The 26,433-nt window shown below is 47.1% G+C and overlaps 1 protein-coding gene across 4 annotated transcripts in view; it reads right to left on the reverse strand.

The window, feature by feature from the left end:
* LOC135220697 (probable phosphorylase b kinase regulatory subunit beta) overlaps nucleotides 1-25,543 on the reverse strand; it is a 329,203-nt gene extending 303,660 nt beyond the window's left edge. For all 4 annotated transcript variants that reach the window (XM_064258095.1, XM_064258098.1, XM_064258094.1 and 1 more), the window contains exon 1: nucleotides 25,405-25,543. In XM_064258095.1, coding sequence (XP_064114165.1) covers nucleotides 25,405-25,433 — 29 coding nt within the window. In that variant the 5' untranslated portion in view covers nucleotides 25,434-25,543. The remainder of the gene's footprint in view (nucleotides 1-25,404) is intronic.
* Between the last annotated feature and the right edge of the window lie 890 nt (nucleotides 25,544-26,433).

The following is a 26,433-nucleotide window of genomic DNA, read 5'->3' on the forward strand; positions in this document are numbered from 1 at the left end:
CAGAACGACTCGAGCCAGAATGTGGGCTCAGAAGGTGGGAGCGGCAATCCTTCCCCGATCTCGGGAGTGACTGCGTCTTGAGGAGTTGGACCGTCGAGTCCCTCCAACAAGAACCCCTCTCGAGACTCTCCTCCTTCAGAAGGAGGAACAGCGACAGACCCCTCCTGGTCTCCTCCTGCCACTTGCACGTACGACCTGGTCGGTCCTAAGACCGTGCCAGGCTCGTAGGGCGACGTGGTGGGACCGTGAGGAGCGCACTCGCTCCGTGTCGCCTCGCCCTTCCCGGTGTAACCTGAGGGAAGTTTGAAAGGGACTGGAGGAGAAGACCTGACGCTCCCCCCCCTCGCTCAACCGGCAGAAATGAAGTTTTTATTGTAAAAACTAATATTGTAATACCTACCTGAACACCTGAACTAGCCCTGGTCCACTTACCAGCCCCGAACCATCAATTTATTATAAAAATTTACCAAATCTTTGGTTAAAATAAACGATCAGTGTTGCCAATCTCCTGGCAAACACCCTCGTTACCTAGTTACCAGCCCACCGCTAGTAGCCCTGCCTCACGGGCCGGTCACACCTGCCCTCTCACGTCAATCATAACTCAATAACTCTGTATGAGAGGGGAGGAGGGTGTGGGAATTATTCATGGTGTTCAGGTAGGTATTACAATATTAGTTTTACAATAAAAACTTCATATTGCAATACACCCCCTGAACACCTGAACTAGCCCGATTAACAACATTAATTTTGGAGGTGGGGAATCAAATCTGCCCGGCCCTCCACTGTACTAGTTGTCAGTCAATATAATTGAGTACGCGAGTCAGTCTCAAGTTCATTTGTCACTCGTCCAAGCTAATCTCCCATGTGTGGCCTTCTAGGCCTCCCATATGTGGAGGGAAAAACTCCCTGCATCTCTACCCTAAAGTCAAAACTCATTGAGTGCGGGAGGGATACAAACCTGTTTCCTCTCAGCTGGCTATGTGCCTCACCTGTGTAGAGGAAAAACTGAAGACCTCCCATGTGGCTCTCGGCTCTATGTATGGAGGATCTGAATACCTGCCCATGTGGCTCTCGGCCTCTCATGTATGGAGGGAATCTGAAGACCTCCCATGTGGCTCTCGGCCTCTCATGTATGGAGGGAAACTGAAGACCTCCCATGTGGCCTTAGGCCTCTCATGTACGGAGGAGACAACCATGTCCATCGGTGCGTTTGCGACGGTGTCGTCGATCGTAGTGATGTCCTCTCTTGTAGTGTTGTACCTGCCTGTCTGTACTCTGCCTGGTTGGCACTTGAAAGAATACCCTCAGATAGACCTAGACATGTTCTTTCCTATCTGTCCTTATACTTAAAATCCTCTTGTGATATATCATATCATGAATACCTTATACATATTCCTAATAGTCGCTCCCTACTCTAATACTAACTCAGACAGCAAGATTGTTGGGTTTAAAAATAGAATTTAGGCCAAAGGCCGAGTATTGGGACCTATGAGGTCAGTCAGCGCTGAAGGGAAATTGACAAAGTTTGAAAAGGTGTGAAAGGAAGAAAAACCTCTGTTGCACAATGAGTCCAGTGTTAGGAGAGCGTGGAAAATAGATGTAGAGAATATGAAATCAGAAAAGTAGAGAGAGAGAGAGAGAGAGAGAGAGAGAGGAGAGAGAGAGAGAGAGAGAGAGAGAGAGAGAGAGAGAGAGAGAATCAGGGAAAAAGAGAAAAGAGAGAGAGAGAGAGAGAGAGAGAGAGAGAGAGAGAGAGAGAGAGAGAGAGAGAGAAATTACGATCGTCTAATATCTCCACCTCCGCAAATTGCACCAAGTTAAAAGGGTATTATCTTAACGACAATACTCGTATAACTCCGTACAGCTATGAACAACCGAACGAGAACTTGTTGCTAATGCGATCGACTCCTATAACAACATCACTTTATTGTATTGATCAGCGTGTGACAGTAATCGAATCCGATAGCAACATCCGTTATTGTATTCATCCGCGTGCGACGGTAATTACTGTATTCATAAGTTAAGTATCCAGATATTCATTAATATGCTAACTAAGGACAAAAACATTAGCCGAGACCAAGTGATATGGTTGAATCTGGAGCCAAGGAGAGAGAGAAAAAAAAAAAAAGACTAGCCGGCATCCTTGTCTGTCTAAACCACACCTCCTTACAATAGTGCTGTTTGACGACAAGCTAGTGTAATTGTAATTTAATTGAAAAGTAATAAAATAATATTTAAAGGTAATTAAATTAACTTTATTAGGCCTAATATTAATTTCAGTTGTCATTGTAATTTGATAATACGACTTGTAATAATTTGTAACTGTAATTGACATAAGCGCAATGTAAATACTGACGGCAATAGTCTATTAAACGTATGAAGACGTCATACATACAAATTCCTTATATCTGACATCTGATTATATGCCCCAAGATAGATACCTCATTGACTATGTTAAATGTCAACATAGTTGAACACACGTCTCCTTTAAGACGTTTGTACAAACTTGGCATAAGTGAGAGTGTTGTTACGTTAGTCATTTTAGGCAATCAGGAGAGAATGAGATGGATACGGCGACGCAAAACCTGTATCGTCATCCGCTGATTCCAGCGTGAATGAACCTGCCGAGTTTAGTGTTTATACTACGCTAATATGATGATACATAATACAATTATAATGCTTTAGTCGGACAGAATCGATCTTCATTCTGTTCGATTACATTCATATTTAATTATCCTCAGATCGGATTTCTTTCGTTCGTTTTCAATTACACCTGTACTGAATTATCCGAAGTCGAGAAATGCCTTGAGCCTACAGCGTTAGCCAATATAAAAATAACTACCGATATGTTGTACAGCGAATATGTTATTGTTATAATACAATTAAGTTTGTTCATACTTACCTGGCAGATATATATAGCTGTATTTTCTGAAGTCCGACAGAAATTTAAAAATTCGCGGCACACGCAGTGGGCGGCCAGGTGGTAGTACCCACCCTTCCCGCCGTGGGAGGCAGATATCAGGAACTATTCCCATTTTCTATTCATATTTTATCAGTGCCACTGTCTCCTGAGGGGAGGTGGGTGGGCACTTTAATTATATATATCTGCCAGGTAAGTATGAACAAACTTAATTGTATTATAACAATAACATTTTGTTTCATGAACTTACCTGACAGATATATATAGCTGAATCCCACCGCTCGAGGTGGTGGGAAGAGACAGAATAGGATTTTTTTGGGAAACTAAATTAAGTAGATGATATACATCTTGGTTCCTCACCTGTTAGCATAGCCGACTTCGTGATTACTGTCACCAAAGTCTGCTTCTGCGTTACTAGAGTTGCCAGCGAGGTAGAGACCTGTAATGCTGGTGCGCTCTAGATGATCTGTCAACGGGGCGTGACCACAATGTGACTAGACCATATGACCATACTTCTGAGGGCACCGAAGCTAAAACCACCACCTGACCTAACCTATCAAAGTTAGTTCCATAACTTCTAGGCTAATGAAAAGGAACGCTCCTCAAGCGACCAACCTTCAAAGTTAAAAGCACACCTATCCTTTTCTATAGGATAGGATTCGTGTTGCTTCCTGCCCCCAATAATATCTACGGAAATGTATGGTCCTAGCGACTTACAGATCTCAAATGTCGTCTTCACATCCCGTCGGGAGTGTGAAGCGAACACAGAGTTGCTTCGCTAAAGCGTGGCACTCAGGATGTTACTGAGTGTCATGCTCTGTTGAAATGCTTCCGAGGCCGCGCCCTCACCTCTTGAGCATTCATATTAAAGAAAAAATCTCAAATCTTTATGCAAACATAATGAATGAGACCTCATTAAAAGAACTCCTTGCTATAATGCCAGGGTTTTCTGGACATGAACCAGTCCTGGTCTTTTACGGAACACGCAGATTGTCGGGAGTGTGAAGCGAACACAGAGTTGCTTCGCTAAAGCGTGGCACTCAGGATGTTACTGAGTGTCATGTTCTGTTGAAATGCTTCCCGAGGCCGCGCCCTCACTTCTTGAGCATTCATTATTAAGAAAAAATCTCAAATCTTTATGCCAACATAATGAATGAGACCTCTTAAAAGAACTCCTTGGCTATAATGCCAGGGTGTTCTTGGACATGAACCAGTCTGGTCTTTTTACGGAGCCCGCAGATTGTCCGTTGACCTTGACTTTCTATAGTTTTATCAAGATAAAACTTGAGAGACCCTACAGGGCACAGGACTCTAATGCCCTTGCCCAATAATTTGTGCCATACCTTGGTCTCCAAGCCTTCGGGTCAAGGGTTAGACAGGTTTTTCGTTCTTATCAAGAACGGGAAGGCTTAGAGGACAGACCGCATTATGTCCTTTAAAGCAAAAACCTCTGAAGATGGCTAAAACCTCACTAACCCTCTTGCCGTGGCTAGAGCGGTTAGAATTAGCCTTTCTGGTCACGTGTATTAAGTCGCAGAAAGGATAGGTTCGAAATGCTTTTGGCATCAGAAACTCAGACTACGTCTAAGTTCCATGCCGGAACCTTTGATCCAGAGAATTTCAAGATCTCCACAGACCTCAAAGATCGTGAAGCTTGTTGTTTGACAGAACCGAATCTCTGAGCCTAGAGGCCGTCAACAACATATTTGCATATTCTACAATAGTTAGGACTTCTAGCTTATCTCATACTTCAGACGGAAGATAGAACCATAAGGAAATTCACAGAGGTCGAGTTGGAGGAATATTCATTTCCCTTCACTTACTCCAGAAACGGCCTCCTCCGATTGAACACTGAAAATAGGCAGCACTGCTTTGCCTTGGCCAAGAGACTGCCATCTCTGAAGATCTTATCGCTATGTACCGTTGAAGACGAAGGTAGATATTGAATGCACCTACGTCTTCACAGACGAATCGAGAGAAGGATTCTCATCCAGAACCTGTTGCTTACAAATGACTGAAAACACTAACCGCTATTTCATTGCTGTCGGTGAGAAGTCGTAGTTTGCAATGAAGCGGGGCGTTCTTCAGTAATGAAAACACAGGGGGAAAGCGCCTGAAGGACTGCTTCTTCATGGGCTGAACATTTGGAATAGAGCTGTCAGGTCGGAGAGTAGGCGATGTCTTTATGACATATCTGTTAATTCGGGATGAACAATGAACAATGTACACCTACGAATATGAGATATTTTAAAGAAACTCAGATGTCTGCAAAATCATTCGCATTATCAGTGCGATGCAGCGGGAGACTTGTACAGACTTCTGTTACCATGCGGTAAACAGTAAAATGAATAAGTCTAAGAGATATCTCTGTTGAAAATTCTCGCAATATCGAAGGGCGATGGAATCTATCGTCACAGCAGTAGATGGTCCTTCATAATTGCGAGAATCCCCTTTAATCAGAGACCTAAGTCCAAGATTGTTGGGCAGAGATACGGTTCGGTAGTCAATCAAAGCAGGGGAGAGAGAGAGACATAAACAACCGTGCATCTCGGAGGCCGGCCCAGCTGATACTGAGCGGCTATCAGGCACAGGCATTTCAATACGCAGTAGCAGAGCCTGAGCTCCCGCTGACTCGTCATCCTGAGTTGCCAGGTAATCCATATTCCACAAAGGAATGCGTTCGGCTAGAACCACCGAGCATAAAAGATATGCTCGAGCAAATTATATTTAGGCGAAACGAATTTCGGTAAATATAAAAGTTGAAATGGTGTGTCGTGACAAAACCATAAGTATATAAAATTGAAACAAAACTCCTGGGAGGTTGCAGGCAACCCCGAGTTGCAGTTCAATTAGAATACTTCTCGTCTAAGTCGCAATCCGTAGAAAAACTAGGATATGCGCCTACACCCCTCGGACAATTCAACTGCTTAGTAGAATCATGTCGCGAGGTTAATATACGTAGTATATTTATAGGATTCTGAACAACGATCTCCATCCTAAATTCTTTCCTTCAAGAAAACAAAATAAGGATTGGAGATCGACCACCTTCGATCTCTATCAAAGAGAGTGAAGGAGAAGTCTTCCTCGAAGGAAAGCTTCAATGGTGAACAGAATACTAACTGCCTGAGTTGCCAGCTACTCCCTTTACGAAGGAATAGGTATGATATTATCGAGCAAAAGGAAACTCTCAAGCAGGCGTATTTAAACGAAACAGAATTCGCTAAATACAGAAGCTGAGTTGGTGTTGTCGTAACAATACCTGAAGAGTTGTTCTTACTCCGAAAACTCTTGAATGGTGGAAGGGAGTGCCAAATAAATACATTAGAACAACAGTTCTTTCGGCTTCTATCCGCGGAGGTAAATACGATATGCGTAAATGACTTGACCCATGCGTTAGCAAAATGACGCAAAGATAAACTACATAAGTATTGTAGTAATTTGAACATCAAATTCTCTACTACATCTTTCCTCGACGAGGAAGAAGAGAAAGGGAAACCGGGACCGCTGTCCACGTTCTGAATGAATGACTTTTTAAAAGAACTCCTTGACTCTTTGCCAAGACTCTTTGCCAAGAACAAAGGGGGAGTAATATTCGAATAGAGATCATCAAGAGAACCGAGGATCGAAAAGGACCGTTCAATGTTCTTATGATATTGGACATAAGACTTCCTGGATCTAGTCTACAAGTCTTTTTCTTACTCCCCGATGAGCCTCTGAAAATGAATGAGAGCTCTTCCGAAATTTGTTAATGAGTTTATCCGCTTAAACGTAAAAACGTTAAAATCTATGACAATGAGAACTACCCCATTTATGAGGGGTCCCCCACTTAAATGACAATGGGGAAAACGTCCTGACTTGACAAAACTATTAGCACTTTGCTAATAGGGGAAAACCCTTTAACATGGCCGAAAGTCACCCAGGAATCCGAGTATATAATCTTCCGATTCTCAAGAAATCGATGAGAGAAAGAGGGATCGAAGAAAAATTCGGGTATGTCTCTCCGCTAACTCCGAATCCTTTTTAAAAATTTCTGTAAAGAAATGTCCTCAACAGCAAATAAGACGCCTTCGACAAGTCTTTTCTCTCGCAAAGCGTCCTGCCGAGCTTCCACCGAAGCGTCCTCATAAGCGTCCTGCTGAGCGTCCTCAAAAGCGTCCTGGAAAGCGTCCTGCTGAGCGTCCTCAAAAGCGTCCTGCCGAGCGTCCTCAAAAGCGTCCTGCTTAGCGTTCTGAGGGCACCGATCCTGGAAAGCGTCCTGCTGAGCGTCCTCAAAAAACGTCCTGCTTAGCTACGAGCGTGTCTGAGCAGAGAACACCCAGTCTTCTGAACGACGTTCCAGAGAGGAACTCGTTGAGCGCCTTGATGCATGAAAGGCCCGCCAAGAGGCGTCCTGGCGAGCGACCTTGCCAACATCTCAATGTTATGACGAACCGCGTTTTGCGTATGACGTTGAATATTTTTAAGGGACGTCTCATGCGAGTCTCCATGGAGAGCCGCACGCTGCTCCTGAAGAGTGTGAACACTAAAGGAAGACGTATGGCTTTCGTCTTCCAGCAAGGTGCTTGCCGAGCGTCTGGAGAATGTCTCTACTTATAGGACGTCGAGCACCTCCAAAAGCTTCCTCACGTCTAAATTGCCCTTCTTATGCAGACCAGAGACATAAGTTGTTTGACTGTGCAAAGCAGCTTGCCGGCCGTCAAACTTATCAGCTTGTTTTCTTTTCGAAGTAAAGCGAACGTTACATAACGTATACGGAGCGCCATGAGGAGAGGAGACGAATACTGAGTTGCTCCTCCAAAAGGTGGAATCAAGAATGTCCTTGATTACCAAATTCTTTTGGAATGCTAGCGAGGTTGAAACAGCTCTAACTTCATGAGCGTTCACTCGCAGGAGGCTCAAATCACTCTTCTGGCAAGATGAATGAGCCTCCTTAATAATGTATAAATGATGTATACATGAGCGTTCACTCACAGGAGGCTCAAATCACTCTTCTGGCAGAAATGAATGAGCCTCCTTAATAATGTATAAATGATGTATACAGAGCGTTCACTCGCAGGAGGCTCAAATCACTCTTCTGGAAAGATGAATGAGCCTCCTTAAATGTCCCTTAGGAAAAGAGCCAGTTGCATTCTTCTAAAAGGGAAAATGTCTCTTTACTCTTTCATCCTCTCGTGACGAGAGAGAGGACGTGAAGCGTCCTCTTCTCTAAAGCTTCTTTAGGGGGCGCGAGTCCTTCCGAGAACTCCAACCCCGTGTGGGGAGGACGCCTCGGAGGACGAGAAGCAATCCTTCAAGATTCGTGCACAGTGCTCGATCTTCGGCAGCCTGGGAAGCGACAACAGGGCCTGCCGAAAGGAAGCCAGATCAGCATGAAAAAACCCGTAACCCTCCTTCGGCTTTTGACATGCCCTCTCCTGGTTTCCTGGGAGTCCGACAGAGGTCTAGGCCTAGAGGCATTATGGGGCCGATCTGACGTTCCCTCCTAACGAGAGAGAGGACGTGAAGCGTCCTCTTCTCTAAAAGCTTCTTAGAGGGCGCGAGTCCTTCCGAGAGCTCCAACCCTTGCGCGGTGGGGAGACGCCTCGGAGGACGAGAAGCAATCCTTCAAGATTCGTGCACGTGCACGATCTTTAGCAGCCTGGGAAGCGTCAACAGGTTCTGCCGAAGGGACGCCAGACTCGGGTGGGGAGCCCCCGTAACCCTCTGCGGCTTTCGACATGCCCTCTCCCTGAGTCCTGGGAGTCCGACAGAGGTCCAGCCTAGAGGCATTATGGGGCCGATCTGACGCCCCCGTCCACAACACAAGGGGCACTACACTTTCACAACACTGATTGGAGAGCGAGCACTTTAGTCTAAGATTACTTGATGTAATCCTCTAGCAGACACTTCTTCTCCGCCCGTAAGCCATACCACAGGTTAGGCAAAAATAAAAACTACAGGAGTTAGAAGGTTCATTATTTCTAACTTCTGTTTACTGTGGAGGAAAACTCCTGATTCTAACACGCTCTAAAATGCGTACATGAAACCTCCTTCTTCCGTAATACAGTCACACATTACACTAATTACATTGAACTTATGCAAAGAAAACATGTAAACGTCATATCTACTAAGTGAGTGTCTACCGAAAGTTCCGGTAGCCTCACCTTACCATGCAGACAACAAAGTCTGAAACTAGGCTAACTAGCTTCAGACATCAAATGCAATGAAAAAATTTACGATAGCGTATGCCTAGCCACAAATCCAAGATAATCGAAAGAATAATTAGGATACTTAAGCGGCTAATGAAGTTTTCAAAATCCTAGGCGGAGGGTCTGTAAACAGTTGTTTACCGACCGGCGACAGAAAAAAAATATGAATAGAAAATGGGAATAGTTCCTGATATCCGCCTCCCACGGCGGAATGGGTACTACCACCTGGCCGCCCACTGCGTGTGCCGCGAATTTTTAAATTCTGTCGGACTTCAGAAAATACAGCTATATATATATCTGTCAGGTAAGTTCATGAACAAAAACTTTAGTTAGGCTAGGCTACTGACTATGCATACGATATATCATCGTAAACACTAGGCTAACCGTAGTTAATTTTATTCGATTTCTCTTCATACTGAATATCGTAAGTCAATATGCATTGAACGGAGAATTAGTTTGATATTAACAATTATCGTATCGTATACGTAGAGGAAAGTAACCTTAAAGACGAAGGAGCATATCTGAAAGACCAACCCTGGCCTAAAAGCTTCTGATGCAAGGAATCGAAGCAGGAAAAAGCCTAAAGATGCTCTAAGGACACTGTGGCCTCTAAAAAACTACTACTTTTAATAGAAAACCGACCCGAAGAAGCCTGCACTTCTCTCCTAAACTAAACACTATGTAGCCTATTATCCCTACTCGTCTATATCTGACCTAAGTTTTTTATCATCCTGAGAACTTTACACATCGAGGGAAGGGGAACTGCTGCCAACACTGCCTGCTCCGCGCCAGGGGGGACGGCGGATCCTGCCCTGTGGGCTTGCGGATCCCCATAACCCCCAGCACCGGTTAGGGCTGATTCTGGAACAGGCAGGGGAGCTGGAAAAGAACGATTAGTAATTTCAGTATCCCTATTGCTCGATCTATCCTCACCTAATCTTGACATAAAATCGGTAACAGAGATGTCATACTCGATGTCAGCCTACTCTCAAGTCTCTTAAAGAGCACTGTCTCTAAGTCCTTTATCTTGATCTACGTTAGTCTCTTCCTGCCTACACTTACTTCTTAATACGAGACCTTTCCTATGTTTTGAGATACCCTAACATCTGGTCCAAAGACCACTCCTGACATTCCAAACATCTGGTCTTTACATTATATTGAACAGGCCTACAATTTACGCATAAGGAATGACTATCGTGTCATAGGTACTCATCCTTTTCTTGCATTGTTGGCAAAGACGATACGTTGTTGAACTTCCGCTCGTCGTTTTCTGTGATGTCGTGGCCGAGGATGCAGTAGTCGTTGTCGTAGCCTGTGTTTGTTTCTTCCTTTGCAGAATCAATGTCTAATGACAAGGTATTAAGAGCAATCCAACCGTAATCAAATGGGATGCGTAATTCGTCACCAAAATCAATCAAATCAAAGGTGCAAATGAAGGCCGGCGGGCAGACAAAAAGGAGTTCGCTGTGGATACATCTGTACTCCACCGCGAACGATAAGTGATTGACGTGAGAGGGCAGGTGTGACCGGCCCGTGAGGCAGGGCTACTAGCGTGGGCTGGTAACTAGGTAACGAGGTGTTGCCAGGAGATTTGGCAACACTGATCGTTTATTTTAACCAAAGATTTGGTAAATTTTTAATAAATGATGGTTCGGGCTGGTAAGTGACCAGGCTAGTTCAGGTGTTCAGGGGGTGTATTGCAATATGGTGTGCTTGGGGGGCTGCAGGCTGCAGGCTGCAGGCCTGGTCGCGCGGCTCTCCTGGGGAGTGCGGCTGGACCGAGAACAGCGGCTCCGTTCCCGTGCGTCAGAGGAGCTGCTGCTGGCCTCCCTACCCGCCCGGTCCTGGTGGGAGCAGCAGTCAGGAGACCTGCAGAGACCATTGTCGCGGTGGGAGTGGTGCCTGTCCTCACGGCGTGTCGAACTGCGGAACCACCTGCGATCGAGGGGACCTCTTCCTTGCCTCAGCCCGTGGCCAGTCTGGGTCCGTCACATCAACCCTGGTAGCCTGCGGCTCGCTACGAGAGCGATCGCTGGCCTGGCGGGAGTCACCTGAGCGACTCTCGCCAGTCTTCCGCTCCCTGCCTCGGTCCTGGCGCCAAGCGAACTCGGAAGCCTGAGCCTTGGCTGTACGGTCGCCTGCAAGAGACCGTACACTCGGTACCTCTCGCGAACGAGAGGCCGAGCTGGAACCTGGTGTAGCAGTAGAACCTCTAGCACCAGGCTGCGGAAGGAGAGATGGGTCCCGCTCCTTCGGGAGCAGGAGGACCAGCGGAAGAAACCCCCGTCCCACCGGAGTGAGACGGGCCCTTGTGACGACGAAGAAGACGACAACGACACCTTCCTCTTCTTCTTCGTCAAGCTCCCTCAGGGCAGACATCGGGTCCTCCATCCAGGACGGAGCCGGGGCTATTGCCGAAGCAACATGGCCCGGCTGCACCTATCCGGAAGGACCAGCGACTGGGACAGCAACCACAGGGGCTGGTCCAGGCACGGCAGGTAGTGGCAGGTATGGCAGGAGACGGGGCAGCAGCAAGCGACATCCTGGGCGCCGGTGGCAGATCCAGGGGCGAACTCTTAGGGCACCGAAAGTCGGGGGCTGCGGCGAGAGCGACGAACCCGGGTGGAGGCGGCACGCCCCTTCTCGGAAAGCCAGCAATCGGAGCCTGCACAGCAGCTGAAGGAGTCACCGAAGCCACATGCTGAGTGTAGACCAGGTGAAGAGGGTCGGCATACCCCAGGGTCAAGACGGTGGTGGTGGTGGTCACCGGTCCATGGGTGACCGGAGCAGCACACGCCAGATGATGCAACAGCCCCCAAACGCTCGGTGGGCCCTGGAGACCTAGCGAGAACCATACCTGGCCGAGGTCGTTGCCCGCAGCAGAAGCACCTGAGGAGGCAAAGGTCGGGTTAGTAGGAGGGGTTACCCCTCGCACGAGGGGGACAAGCCCCACCCCGAGCAAACGGAAGACCCCAAATACAACTGTACGTCAGGGTATCTCGCCCCCTCCTCTATGCTCGACGGATCGGGCGAAGAGAAGGAACGAGAAATCCCCCCCCGAAGGGGAAGGAGCCATACGCGGGAGCTGAGATGGCGGCAGGAAGGACGATGATGTGTCTGTGACCAAGGGAGTCGCCGGAGAGCTTTCCGAGGACTCCTTGGCAGGCCTATGTCGCTTCCTCCTACCCACATAGAGCACCCACTGCTCCTCCGACCAGGGATTACATACATCACAGGGCTCGGCCCGAGAGCATTCACGCCCCTGGCACCGAGCACATAATACATGAGGATCCACTTCAGGAAAGGAGCGGAAGGCCCCGCACTTACAGCCCTCCACACCAGGGCAGACTCTGCAGCTGATGGGGGGGCGCGGGGACAGCTCCAATTCACGGGAATCCATAATCAAAATGATAACAAAAATACAAAGTACACGTACTTACAGTAGTTTCTCACACACAAACAAATCAAGTTTGAGGAAAAAACACAGAGCATATGACGAAGAAGCAGGCAGAGAGATATGCAGAACACGTCCATCCACCAACACGGCCGAAAGCAAAGTGGATCTTCACCTCCCAGTCGCGCGGTGCGCGCACTGTCGAACAAGCAGTTAACTACCGAACTTCCTTGTTCGAAGCTTACGACCGGTTCCAGCTGCCGTAAGTTACATTCCTATTGTAAAGGACCGATGGTTTGTATTCGTATCGGAACAAGTTCAGATTTTCCACTGGAGTCATTACAGTGGTACCTCGACTTACGAAAAATTCGAGTTACGAAAGCAAATACGAAGATTTTTTTGGCTCTACATACGAAAATAGTTCAGGATATGAAAGGTTGTTGCTGTAAAGTCCCGAGATTCGCCCGGACCACCGATAATTTAAAAACTTGTGTGCAGCCAACTGAGTAGACTTGCCACCATCCTCCTGCCCTCCCATTGGTTCCTGATGCTAGTCACGACCATAAGATCCTGCTCTCCTATTGGTCAGCATCTCTCCCATGATCCCATCATGTATCTATGTAGTGGCATGCTTTTTCGGCCACTCGGCAGCAGCATCGTTATCGTAAGCACGCGGAATTCATTCGTTCTATACGATTTCATTAACTAACGTAAATTCATTAGTGATTACATTGTAGTACTACTTTATCGTGTTGTGTGAGAACTTTACTACATACGTATACTACATAACTTAATTACGTACAGTATATACGTAGTCATGGGTCCCAAGAAAGTTGAAGTTCATGGAAAGAAGAGGATGCTTTCTTTGGAGGCAAAGATGGAGATAATTAAAAAGTATGAAGCTGGCATGCGACTGAGTGTGATTGCCAAGGAATATGGCCGAAATCCGTCTACAATAGGCACCATCTTTAAGCAGAAGGAAGCCATCAAAGCAGCTACAGCTTCCAAGGGCATGACTATTTTGTCTAGCAAGAGGAGCCACATGCACGATGAGATGGAAAGGCTGCTTTTTGTCTGGATAAAAGACAAAGAAATCGCTGGCGATACGATAACCGAGACGGCAATCTGCCACAAGGCCAGCGCTATTTTCAGCGATTTGATTGCCCAGGCTGAAGATGACAGAGGAGAAGGGACATCGACGCCAACCCCAGACTTCAAGGCTTCTCATGGGTGGTTTGAAAAATTCCGTGAAAGGACTGGCATCCATTCGGTGGTGCGGCATGAGGAGGCGGCCAGCTCGGACATGAAAGCAGCCGAAGCCTTTATTAAGACGTTCAACAAGATGACGATCAACGAAGGCTAGTTCTCAGCAAGTCTTCAACTGTGATGAGACTGGCCTTTTTTGGAAAAAAATGCCTCTTCGGACGTACATCACGGAGGAAGTGAAGAAGCTACCCAGGCATTTGTTCCAACGCCAGTGGGGATTGCAAGGTGAAGCCCCTATTTGTCTATCATTCGGAGACTCCTCGAGCCTTCAAGGCCCACAAAGTGCTTAAGGAGAAGCTTCCAGTGATGTGGGGGGCTAATGCGAAAGCCTGGGTAACGAGACTTTTGTTCACCGAGTGGGTAAATCTGTGTTTCGGCCCGACAGTGAAGAAATTCTTGGAAGAGAAGCGCCTCCCTCTGAAATGTCTGCTGGTGTTGGACAATGCCCCTGTCACCCTCCTGGCCTCGAGGAAGATATCCTAGCGGAGTATTCTTTTATCAAGGTTCTTTATCTTCCGCCTAACACCAGTCCTCTCCTCCAGCCCATGGACCAGCAAGTGATATCGAACTTCAAGAAGTTGTATACGAAACATCTTTTCAAGAGATGTCTCAACATCACCGATGCCACAAACCTCACCTTGCGTGAATTATGGAAGGAGCATTTCGACATCGTCATATGCATCCGACTCATCGATCAAGCTTGGCAGGAGGTTTCGAGGCGAACCTTGAATTCTTCGTGGAGGAAACTCTGGCCTGATGCCGTATCCGCCCGAGACTTCGAGGGATTCGACGTGGGCAAAGCTGGTGCTGCAGATTCAGGAACAGTTGACGATCCTGAAACTGTTTCGCAACCAGATCTTGACGAGATTGAAATTTTGTAAAAATCGTAAAGTAAAAAGAAAGAAAGAAAAAAAAAAATTAATTTTAAGTTTTTTGTAAAGTTAAGTGTTACAGTTTTGTTAATGTGTTTCGTAAAGTTTAGTTTATGTTTCCTAACATTTTTAATGTGTTTTGTTAAGTATACTTACTACGTAACAAATTTTCTGCCGTTTGTCGTCCTCCTCCTCTGTCGCCACTTTCGGAGATAGCCTAGATAGCCTCACTCGAAATGACAATTTGTCTAAAATTGCATTTTTCCTAACTATACAAACCTGAGTCCTTTTACAATAGGAAGGTACTAGCGGCAGCTGGATAGGTCCGTAAGCTTTCGAACAAGGGTTCGGTAGTTAACTGCTTGTCCGACAGCCGCGCGCGCGACTGGGAGGTAAACAAATCACTTTTGCTTTTGGCCCAAGCAAAAACTGCAGAGTGAGGGGTGGCAGAGGTGGGCTATGTGTAAAAGGACCTCAGGTTTTTTTTGTATAGTTAGGAAAAATGCAATTTTAGACAAATTGTCATTTGTTCCGACACGGCATACAAACCTTCGGTCCTTTTACAATAGGAAGACTCACTTCTTGGTGGGTGGAATCTGAGTCTTTTGTGAACAGACTGGTGTTCGCCCAACCTTGGAAGCCTCCCTGGTCGTAAGAGCGAGGGAGGGATCCCAAGCCTCTGTCCGATTGATCGGGGTGTGCACCGCAGGATCAATGGTCAGACCTCTGGACCGAGTACTAAGAGAGAGGCAAGCGTATCTCTTCGTACCAGCAATGTAAGAACTTGTTCCTGTACAGGAGCAAAGTTAAAGTCATGGTTTTGACTCTTGTAGGCATCCACTTCCCCCTTGTAGAAGAAGTGGTGGATATTCTGCTCCCATCCCTCGTGAAAGGGATAGGAGGAATGGGCTCTGTCATATAGCTCACCGGCATCTCGTCCTTATCCAGCAGGGTGATGACCGTATCCCTCTACCCACAGGTAGAGGGGAAGAAAAAGATAGAAAGAGAAGCCAGTCACTTTCTCATCACTATCTATTCATACAGTCACCACCAGGACTCGATGCTGTTCAGCCTGCTAGGGTCTGGGTTCGCTAGACGACGTGTTTGAGTCAGCCACCACGGGTCCTAAGGTAAAAACCGATCCAAGGACCTATGGGCAATATCCAAGAGGTATAAGGAAGTTGCCGGTGGTCTGGTTGTACCAGACCCCTGCCTTCCATACCTGCGCCACGGAGAAGTTCTTACGAAACGCCACGAGGGGACCAATACTTCTGACTTCGTGAGTTCTCGGACGGGACGTACGGATGTCGTCACTACCATCAGCCTCCTACGCCCTCCTGAAGACCTCACGCAGCCAGGACGAAAGAGTGTTCTTGATACTTCTTTCTTGTTGACCCCGTTGCTAACGGAGAGGCGTCGACACTCAGGCCCGAGGTGTCGAGTTCTCTTCAGATAGCGCCGTACGTCCTCCCAGGACAAAGCAGCATCTCATCCACATCATTATCTGCATGACGCTCCCGTACTCTCTTCGCCGATGCCAAGGTCCAGCAAGACGAGGGTCATTTGAGTTCCCTGGGTTGGCAAGACCTTTGGAAGCTGCTCCTAAGCAAGGAGATCTCGAACGAGTTCGAGATGTCCAATCCCGTCAGTTTTCAGGAGGAGCGACAAGGCGGCTCTGTATCCTTGACTGTGGGAACTTAGAGGAGCTTCCTCGCGAAGAAAAAACGAGGAATCCGCTACCTGCTGAAGATTGGCTCTGAGAAGAGATAGGCCCCGTCTACAACACCAACCACCGAAGACGGCCGACTTCCCCTGGTACACAGCTGCAGAGGACTGACGGACGTTTCCAGCCATCTCTGTTGCTGCGCTACGAAAAAAGCTTCTCGTACGCAGAGAAGGTGGATAACAGCCAGCCGTGAAGACGTAGGGACTGGACTGCTCGGTGGTACCGCTCGACGTGTGGCTGGCCGAGAAGGTTGTGCCAATGGGAATCTCTCTCGGTTCTTTCTCTTGCGAGAAGAGCCAGCAGGTCCGGATACCAAATGGCCTGTGGCCATTGGAAGCCATCCAGGATCATCCTGAGATTCGGGATGACCAGTGCTCGACTGATCACCTTGCGAATCAGGCTGAACGGGGGAAAGGCATAGGCGAAGAGGTTGTCCCACGGGTGTTGAAGAGCGTCCTCTGCAGCTGCCCTCATGGATCCGGCACGGCCGAGAAGAACAGCTTCCTGGAGCTTCCTGATGTCCGGATGGCGAACAAAGATCCTCGACTGGTCCTCACCCCCACAGGTCGAAGAGCCTTTCCGCCACGTCCTGGTGTAGAGACCATTCGGTCCCTTATCACCTGATCCCGACGGCTGAGCGTGTCTGCTACTACATTCCTTCCCTGGAATGTAGCGTGCCGCAGCTCTATTGAGTGTGCCTCGGCCCACTCGTGCACCTGCCCGAGTCAAACTGATACAACGGGAGAGGACACTAGGCCCCCCTGTTTGTTGTTACGTAAGCCACCACCGTGGTGTTGTCGTACATCAACACCACTGATGTCCATCAAGCGGTCCTGGAACTCTTGGAGAGCAAGGAACGCTGCTTTAGTTCCAGTACATTGATGTGAAGGTGCTTGTCGTTCTCGTACCACACTCCTGAAGTCCGCAACTCTTCCAGGTGCACCCCATCCCTCGGTCGATGCGTCTGAGAGCAGCTGCATGTCCGGGGGGAGAGTGCCCCGGAGGCACTCCTCTTAAGGGGTTTCCTGTCGTCCAGTCACCTGGCTAGGTCCTGCCTCACCTCCTGTGTCAGTGACCATGGAAGGCTTGGGGGATCCGTCGCCTGTGACCAACTCTCCTTTGGTCTCCCTGAAGAGACCGCAGGTGAAGACTGCCCGTTAGGGACTGGCTTCCGAGTGACGACAGGTGTCCGATCACGACTTGCCATTGCTGACTACCTGTTCCTGCCGAGACAGGAACTGGTTGGCTGCCTCCCTGAATCTGCTACCGTGTCGATCAGCATACCCAGGTACTTCATCCTCTGCTTGTGCTCGAGATCGGACTTTTCGAAGTTCAGAACGATCCCCAGATCGCGACAGAACTCGAGCAGTCGATCCCTGTCCTGTAGCAACTGCGAGCGGGAGCTCGCCAGGACTAACCAATCGTCGAGATACCTCATCAGACGTATCCCGTGCGAATGGGCCCAAGCAGACACCAGAGTGAACACTCGCGTGAACACCTGTGGGGCGGTTGAGAGACCGAAGCAACGTGGCCTGAACTGGTACACCGTCCCGTCGAGGATGAAGCGGAGGTACTTTCGGAGGACTGATGAATGGGTATTTGTAGATACGCATCCTTCAAGTCCACTGAAAGCATGAAATCGTTCTCCCTGATAGAGTCGAGCACTGAGCGTGCCGTCTCCATCGTGAACCGGGTCTGGCGAACCAACCGGTTCGGGGAAGAGAGATCTATCACTGGGCGCCCAGCCTGTCGTAGACTTTTTCCACCAGGAAGAGTCGGCTGTAAAGCCCGGTGACTGATCCGTACCGATTTCTACAGTTCTCTTGCTCAGCATGGTCTTGATCTCCTGTCTCAATGCGACGTCCTTCGATGCCCCTGGAACGGTACGCCTGCTGTTGGACCGCCGGTCCCAATGGCTGGCCAGGCACTCCCCCACTTCCGGCAGCAGGTGAGGGGGAATGCCGTCCTTCCACTGTGAACGTCGTCTGGTTGGGGCTGATCGAGACCTGACAGGAGAGAGCGATAACCCCGCTCCGACTCATTCCAGTCCTCGTCGAGGTCGAAAAACCTCAGGAGGACCGACCGCAGGGGATATAAATACGATGTCCGAAGACACGTAGAGAAACGCCTCTGTCGCAGTAGAGGAGGTGAAGGAGCTTGTCGACCGTCCAGAACCGAGAGAGCCTCCTTGTCCAGGACGAGAGACTACCTGGCTCAACCCAGTCGGCAAGCTCCGATCGCGGCAGACCCCACCGTCGATTTGGATTCCCTCTCGGGCCCCAAACCGACTCGAGCCGAGACCGTGGCTCTGCTGGTGGAGCGGCGATCCTTCCCCGAGGTCATTGTGCTGACGAATCAGCGCCGTAACCTCGGCAAAGTTCCTCTGGATCTCGGAAGTCACAGCATCTTGCAGAGTGGGACCGTTAGCCCTTCGAACAAGAGCATATTCCGAGAACCTTCCTCCTAAGAAGGGGGAACAGCGACAGCCCTCTCGGTCTTCCCCATCCACTTGCGCATACGTCCTGGGCCGGTCCAAGAACCGTGCCTGGCACGTAGGGCGTCGTGTGGGATCATGAGGGCGCACCACCTCACATCACTCCTCAATACCTCGCTCCTCCCGGTGTAACCCGAGGAGGTTGAAGGTACGGGAGAGGCAGACCTGACGCTCCCATCGTCGCTCGCTGGCAGGACCAGCAGGCTTGGAGGGCTGCAGGCGATCGTCAACCCGCGGTGACGATCGAGCTGCAGGCCTGGTCGAACCGTCTCGCGTGGAGAACGGCTGGACTGAGCACAGCGGCACTGATCTCGAGTGTCAGAAGAGCTGGTGCTGGTTGCCGTACACGATCGCTCTCTGTGAGCGACGGTCAGGCGACCTGCAGGCTCCACTGTCGCGTAGAGACCGGTGCTGTCCTCACGGCACGTCACGTCGCTGGTTCCACCGCGGGCTGGCACCGGCGAACGGGAGGGACCTCTTCCCAGCTCAGCCCGTGTCGGTCGTGGACCGTCACGTCCCCGGGTAGCCAGCTGTTCACCGCGAGAGTGAGAGCTGGTCTGGTGAGAGTCGCATGAGCGGCTGTCACCAGTCTTCCGCCCCGTGCCGTGAACCTGACGCTGAGCGGACTCAGAGGTCTGGTTCCTGGCTGCACGGTCGCTGGTAGGCGACCGTACACTCGGTACCTCCCGCGAACGGGTGGGAGGCCGAGACGGACCCTGATGCAGTGGCAGAACCACTGACACCAGGCGAGGAGTACCGGTGTTCAGCAGCGGTACCCCTCTGGTCCCCGGGTTAGTCTCTTCTTCCTTGCGGAAGAAGAGACGGGCCCCGCTCCCGAAGGAAGGCAGAGGAGGACAGCCGGAAGGAACCCTCCCGTCCCACCCCCCGAGGTGAGACGGGTCCCGAGAAGCTCCCGAGGAAGCTTCTTAGGAGGAGGAGGCGACCTTCTTCTTCCTCGGCTGTAAAGCCTTAGAAGTCGAAGGGGAAGAGGCGGCGGCCGACGACGATGAAGAAGATGAAGACGACGACCACGACACCTTCCTCCTCTTCTTCGTCAGCTTCCTCAGGACAGACGTAAGATCTGCTATCCAGGGCGGAGCCGGGGCTGCTGTAGCCGAAGCCACAGGGCCCAAGGACGCACCTGTACAGACAGACCAAAGTCTGGGGTAGTACCACCACGAACAGGGACGACATCAGCAGGTATGGGCATCTCAGGAACAGCAGGCACGGCCAGCACATCATCGGTAGGGACAGCCAGCGCAGCAACGGCAGGAACAGCCAGCGCAGCAACGGCAGGGACAGCCAGCGCAGTAAACTGCATGACAGGCAGCCCAGAATCGGCAGGTACGGCAGGCAGCACCGGAAACACAGGAAGTGGAGCAGCAGCCAGCAACATCCTGGTACCGGCGGCAGGTCCAGGGCGAGTTTCTAGGGCAGCGGAAGTGTGGTCGCTGCAGCGCGGCAACCACGAGCGGCGGCGGCACGCCCCCCCTCTCGGTACGGCGAACGGCACTTCACAGCGGCTGTAGGCAAGACGGTACCACTGAGGCGAGTACACCAGGTGAGGAGGACGTCGTCACCCCTGGTTGCGTGGTCACCACTCCATGGGTGACCGCAGTAGGCCCAGACATAGAACCGCAGCCCTGGACACCAGCACGCTCTGCAATTGGAAGACGCCCATACCTCACCAAGGTCCACTCTCGTGGCAGTAGCACCTGCGGAAATAATAGTAGTAGCGATTAATGGGGGGAAATCCCTCTCGTGCGGGGGTTTGATCCCTCCCGAACGAGTGGAAGACCCCTAATACAATTGTACATCGGGCACCGAGCGCCCCCTCCCCCGCGCTCGACGGATCGGGCGAGGAGAAGAACGCCGATAACCTCCCCCCCCCCCTAAGGGGATGCCATCTGTGGGAACTGAGCGGGGGGGGGTCCCCATCGTTCCCGCCCCCACAGTACCCATGTACCCAACACAAAATAAGAGCCCTAGAGCAATCGTCCATCGGCACGAATACAAGGCATAAGGATCAATTCCCTGACTGAGCGGAACTTGAACCAAATAATATTGATGCAATCAATAATAAGGACAAAATGAAAATGCATCTTGCAAACGATTCACTTCACAAAGAATAAGGGCTCGGATCGAGCGCATTCGCGCCCTCGGCACCGAGCGCAAGGGTGAAAGGTTTCATTCCTTACCTTTATGGATCAAGGTTTCTGGAAACCTTGATCCATAATGAATTGATGCAATCAAGAAATATATGAAAATGAAAAGACTACTGCGCTTGCGATTTCACTTCATACAAATAAAAAAGGGGAAGGATCAATTCCCGTGAATAGCGGAACATTGATCCCAGTCAACAATGCAATCTCAATAAAAAAATGAAAATGAAAAAGAACTGCACTTGCGATTTCACTTCATTCAAAAATAAAAAGGGGGAGGATCAATCTCCGGGTAAGCTCGGAAACTGATCCAAAATGAGTATTGCTACAATAAAAAAATAATATAGAAAATGAAAAAGAATACTGTACTTGCGATTCCACTTTCATACTGAATAAGTTTCCGTGTCGAGCGCATTCGTTCGGCAACTGGGCATACAGGTCAAAAAAATATAAATGAAAAGAGCACTTACTTACGATTTTCATCTACACATTTCCAACCCAAGTATACGCTCGGAGCGAGCGCTCCCGCCCTCGGCACCGAGCATACCCCAATCCGAGGATCATTCTGGGAAAATGAATTCCGCAATTACGCCCTTCAGTCCCCGGCACTCGGGTAATCGGAGGGCGTTGTGAACCAAGATCCTTTAATTCACAATTGAATTCAATGAAATGATTGTACTTACAATTCAGTTTCACTAGATACATAGAAAAAGAAAAACACAATCATGCGAAAGCAAACGACGATGAAGCGGGCAGAGAGCGATGATACACGTCCACACGCCAGCAGGCCGAAAGCAAAAGTGATTTGTTTACCTCCCAGTCGCGCTTTTGCGCGCGCCTGTCGGACAAGCAGTTAACTACCGAACCCCTTGTTCGAAAGAAAAGCTTACGACCTATCCAGCTGCCGCTAGTACCTTCCTATTGTAAAAGGACCGAAGGTTTGTATGCCGTGTCGGAACAAAGGTAAGGTTCCACATCTTACTACATACCTATGTTCGTTTGTACGTACAGTATTTCTTGTATACCATGTACACTAATACACTTTATTTACAGGTAATTAGCAGTACATATTAAGTTAGGTATTGAATGGTCCAAATTATTGTAGTATTTCATTGTTTATTGGTCAATTTAGCTTTATTATAAAATTTACTGGGGTGTTTTTGTAGGGCTTGGAACGGATTAAGCATTTTACATGTAAAACGTGGTTCAAGATACGAAAAGCTCATGTTACAAAGGCCACCACGGAATGGATTAATTTCGTATGTCGAGTACCACTGTACTCTAATTTGTTTTGGCAAGTTGCTGCCTGTGTTTTGTCTTGGTTTTTCAAATTGCTATGGCTGCAATTTGTTCCTACCACACTTTCTACCTTCTCTTTGCCATCATCTATGGGGAAAAACCAGCGACTACCAACCCTTATCACGGTTTTCAGGTCTTATTCACTCGATATTTAAATGGTGTAACAAGAATACAATTACAACTCCAAGCATACCATTCAAAAGATTGAAGTTTCGTCAACATAATGTGATATATGAAAGCCCCATACGAACTAAAATAAGCATGTGACGGTCTTCGTAAAATATGTTTTCAAGGCAGTTTTGAAATCCAATATGGCGGCTACCATGGGATGTACAGGTTTTGATCAGTGACGAAAATCATCTTTCCCAGCCTTCCCAACAATCATTTGAACAATGTTAGTGTATGTATGTAACGTTTATTGATCTTACTCAAGATTGCAGCTGTAATCAGCACAATAAAACAACATTTTGTTGCCTATATTACTGAAAGTATGAAACTTTTTATTCCCGGGGTCATGGTTTGAACTGAATTTATTCTTACCTTGTAATCAGTGGTTTTTATCCTTACTGCCATCACGACTGAAACTCCACAGTGCTTATTTGATTATTATTATACACATTTTGGTCTCAGTTCACTCCACATTGCACTTTAAACCAGTTGCTGTTCCTGGTTCCTAAGCGCGCGCCACAAACACAGTTACGAACAGCAGACGACGAAACTGCAAAGATTTATTCCCTAAATTGTTTACTTTACTCGTTATTTAGTTTAAATTTACTTTGTTATTTAAACATTTTAATTTAATTCATGTATATTATCCCTTTTTTGCAACCAAATTACCCCGAAAAATTACAGATATTTCTAAAGTAGATACAATCAAATGTTTCTAACGTTTTCGTACATCTGGCTGCCGAAAACCATAGAGGAACGACTACGGATAAGTGAATTATATAATTTTTTTTTTTTTTGGCTTTTTTGTTTTTGCTAGCACTTTTCATTGATTTCAGTCTAAATTAGTATTTTGAATTTCTTTAATAATCGTATGCCAGAAATAAATGTAACCTTTAATGTTTGCATGCTAAGAATGGCAAAATCATCGTTGCCACATTAGTGGAGGCTTCACACATACGCCGTTTCATTATTATAAACTGTTTCCATGAATTCTAGTTGTCATAGTAATGCAATAATGATAAAATTGCTTTAATATTTATGTATATATACTTCCAATACATAGCCTAATTTCACAATTTCAACGTTTTTTGTTTTTGTAGTCTTATACCCAGTTTGAGGGTCGACACATACCGAATGGCAACAGAGAGAGAGAGAGAGAGAAAGGAAGGCGAAGGAACGAAGAAGGAAAGGGGTGGCGGTGGAGGGGGGGGGAGAGGGTAGGTGGAGCTTTATACGCGTGTTCGTATCCATTTCTGCATAATGGAGTTTTTTTCTCTTGGTACAAGGACAAGTGTCGTTATTCTTTACGATTAGTGATTCACAGTACCCTTATAAATTACGGCACTGGGTGTAATGCAATGTAGCAAAATCTCGTTCTGATACGAGTGTTCGTTACATAAATAGCTAGGTACTGCCCAAAAACGTGCTTGCTCTGTCTCTGAAACCCATAGTAGGTATGCTGCTTAGCTGTCAATCAAGTTTTTTGTAATCAAGTATTTTTTACAAGCTAGCTATTGAATAAATTTGGATTTTTCTCAATCAAAACATATGCCCCTCAATGGCAACTTTCCTCTTTTAACGACTTTCTGGTCATTGCAAATTCGGCCCCATAATTTCTTATGGAGCCAAAACAGAGGCGCAGGGACCGAAAACAATTGCGTCACACTACGGCGATAATCCGGCAGTAAAACATCTTCATATATCCAAAAAGTAAATAATAATGATATATATGCGCATTACGATTATACCAATTACATGAAAAGCTGATAATCTGCATGAATAACTGGTAAACTGTTCTGCAAGAAAGTTGAGTAAAGCAATTATTTGCAATAGGTACGAAAGTCAAGATGTCGTGACGTCATAATACAGGACTTAAAAGAACGTTCTAATTCCAAAATATAATAATTACTTAAATTTGAGTCAGAATCGAGTTACTTTTTCAATAACGAATATTTTCAAATTAATCATCATAAATTGGTAAAATATTGATGTTTTACTATTTATTTAAAAAATTATCGAAGTGCACTCTTCGTCGTCGTCTTCTACAAAACAGTTGTTTACTCGGTGAGGAAAAGTTTTCTGATTGTTGTGATGAAAGTGCCCCAGCGTCTGTGGGTACAAGTGGTGTGTGGATTTATCACAGGAAATGGTTAGTTTATTGACACAAGCGACTCCATAAACATCGAGATGGTGTCAATCTTCTAAATACTTCGAGTTGTAAGTAAAAATGTTGAACGCGTTTTGGTAAGATTTGCACTACGTTTGACACCGTTTTCACTACCCTCTGTTTAAATCTTAAAATTTGGCCTTTATTTCTAACTTTGGAGAAATACTACTTACTTTGAAAGGAGATTAGAGGTCTTTAGCTCCGTTTCTCACCAACAACAAGTCGCGACTGATGCCCATCTCCGATGTCAGGACGCGTTATAATGTACTTTTTTCGGGATTGTCCAAGCTGATCGTACATGGTCCACTCTGGACCCTACGGTTTTTTACCCTACCATAACTCTACCATCACTCTACCAGTGGATTTTCCCATCTACCTAATTGTCCCTACATACCTACCTACCTATACCTAGTACCTAGGTACTACCTACTAGGCTATTTTCAGAGACTTCTGTTCATTCCTAACAACAGCTTAAGCTAACCCTACTTTAGCGTAGTATTCAGACCTAGGTCAGTAGCATCCTTCAGGCATTCTTAAACAAACAAATTAAAAAAATACCAATAACACATCGACCTTGACCTAGCTAGCCTGTTTCTAACCTGTGCTAATCTAAGAACTAGGCTCAGTAGTCCTGTTTAGCTACAACATCGCCTACTGTGAGCTAAGGTAAAACAACCTAGTTTACCTCATAATTATTTTCATCTCTTAAATATAAGTTTAGAGTGATTTATACTAGTATAACACTTACTGGGGAGAGGTGGTAATTAGTGTCGACATCCCAAAGGTTACTTAATTATCGTTTGGGATCCCACTCCTTGACCATCAACTATTTCAGGATAACTACTCCACTAATTCTCTTCGTCCTCCAGCTGATTTCAATGTCAATACTTCCCTAGATCCTGGTATTGCAGTAGTTAAGATGAAGAACATTTAAAGACAAAATCTCAGTAAAATTACCATATGCAAAGTTAAAAATATATTTTTATTTATTTAAAAATTTTAAAGTACTATAAATTCCTTAGATACTATTTTTATTTTAAAATATTTATAAAAATTCAAGTTCTAACCCGGAATTATTAAGAATGATCTCTAAAGTATGCTAGAATGCGTTGTGGTGTTGCTGTTTTTCAACTACTATACACTCGTTAGTCGTTCTCTTAATTACTGTTGAGAAATGCGTCAGTTCATTCATTATGTAATACTATTTAACTCACAAATGCACATATCTCTGTTATGAAGTAACAATATTAATCAATATAAGATGCTGGAACTGAGGATATCAACGTTGGCCTAAATTAACCCAAATATAGTTTGGGCATGTCCTTGGTACAAATATCAATGTAAGGGTTGCGAATCCAGTCGTACTGCTCAGTGTTTATTGAGGGAAAGTAATAATTCAGATTACCTTCCAGAGTCGCTAAATGACCCACTATTAAAGGATTTAACTCGTCTGAATAGCCTTTTCTCAGAAAAGGAAACATTTGCAAACAGCCCGAACTTGCGTTTCTTTTCCAAATCACTACTTTTTTTCTGGAATGCTTTGATTCTGTCGGTAGATGAGAGAAGATTTTCATTTCCACTTTGCATAGACATGTTCAGATTATTCAAGTTTTGAAACTTATCAGTCAGATGTTCCTATTTTGATGTCCAAAACCCACTTTCCAAAAGTCCAAAAAATTTATTTTCTTTTTTAAAAAATGCCAATAGTTCTTCGCGAAGTTCAAGCACACAACAGAGAACCTTTCCTCTTGACAACCATCTCACTTCTGTGTGCAAT

This window comes from Macrobrachium nipponense, chromosome 2 (assembly GCF_015104395.2).
Source record: "Macrobrachium nipponense isolate FS-2020 chromosome 2, ASM1510439v2, whole genome shotgun sequence".
Taxonomy (NCBI): Eukaryota; Metazoa; Arthropoda; class Malacostraca; order Decapoda; family Palaemonidae; genus Macrobrachium; species Macrobrachium nipponense.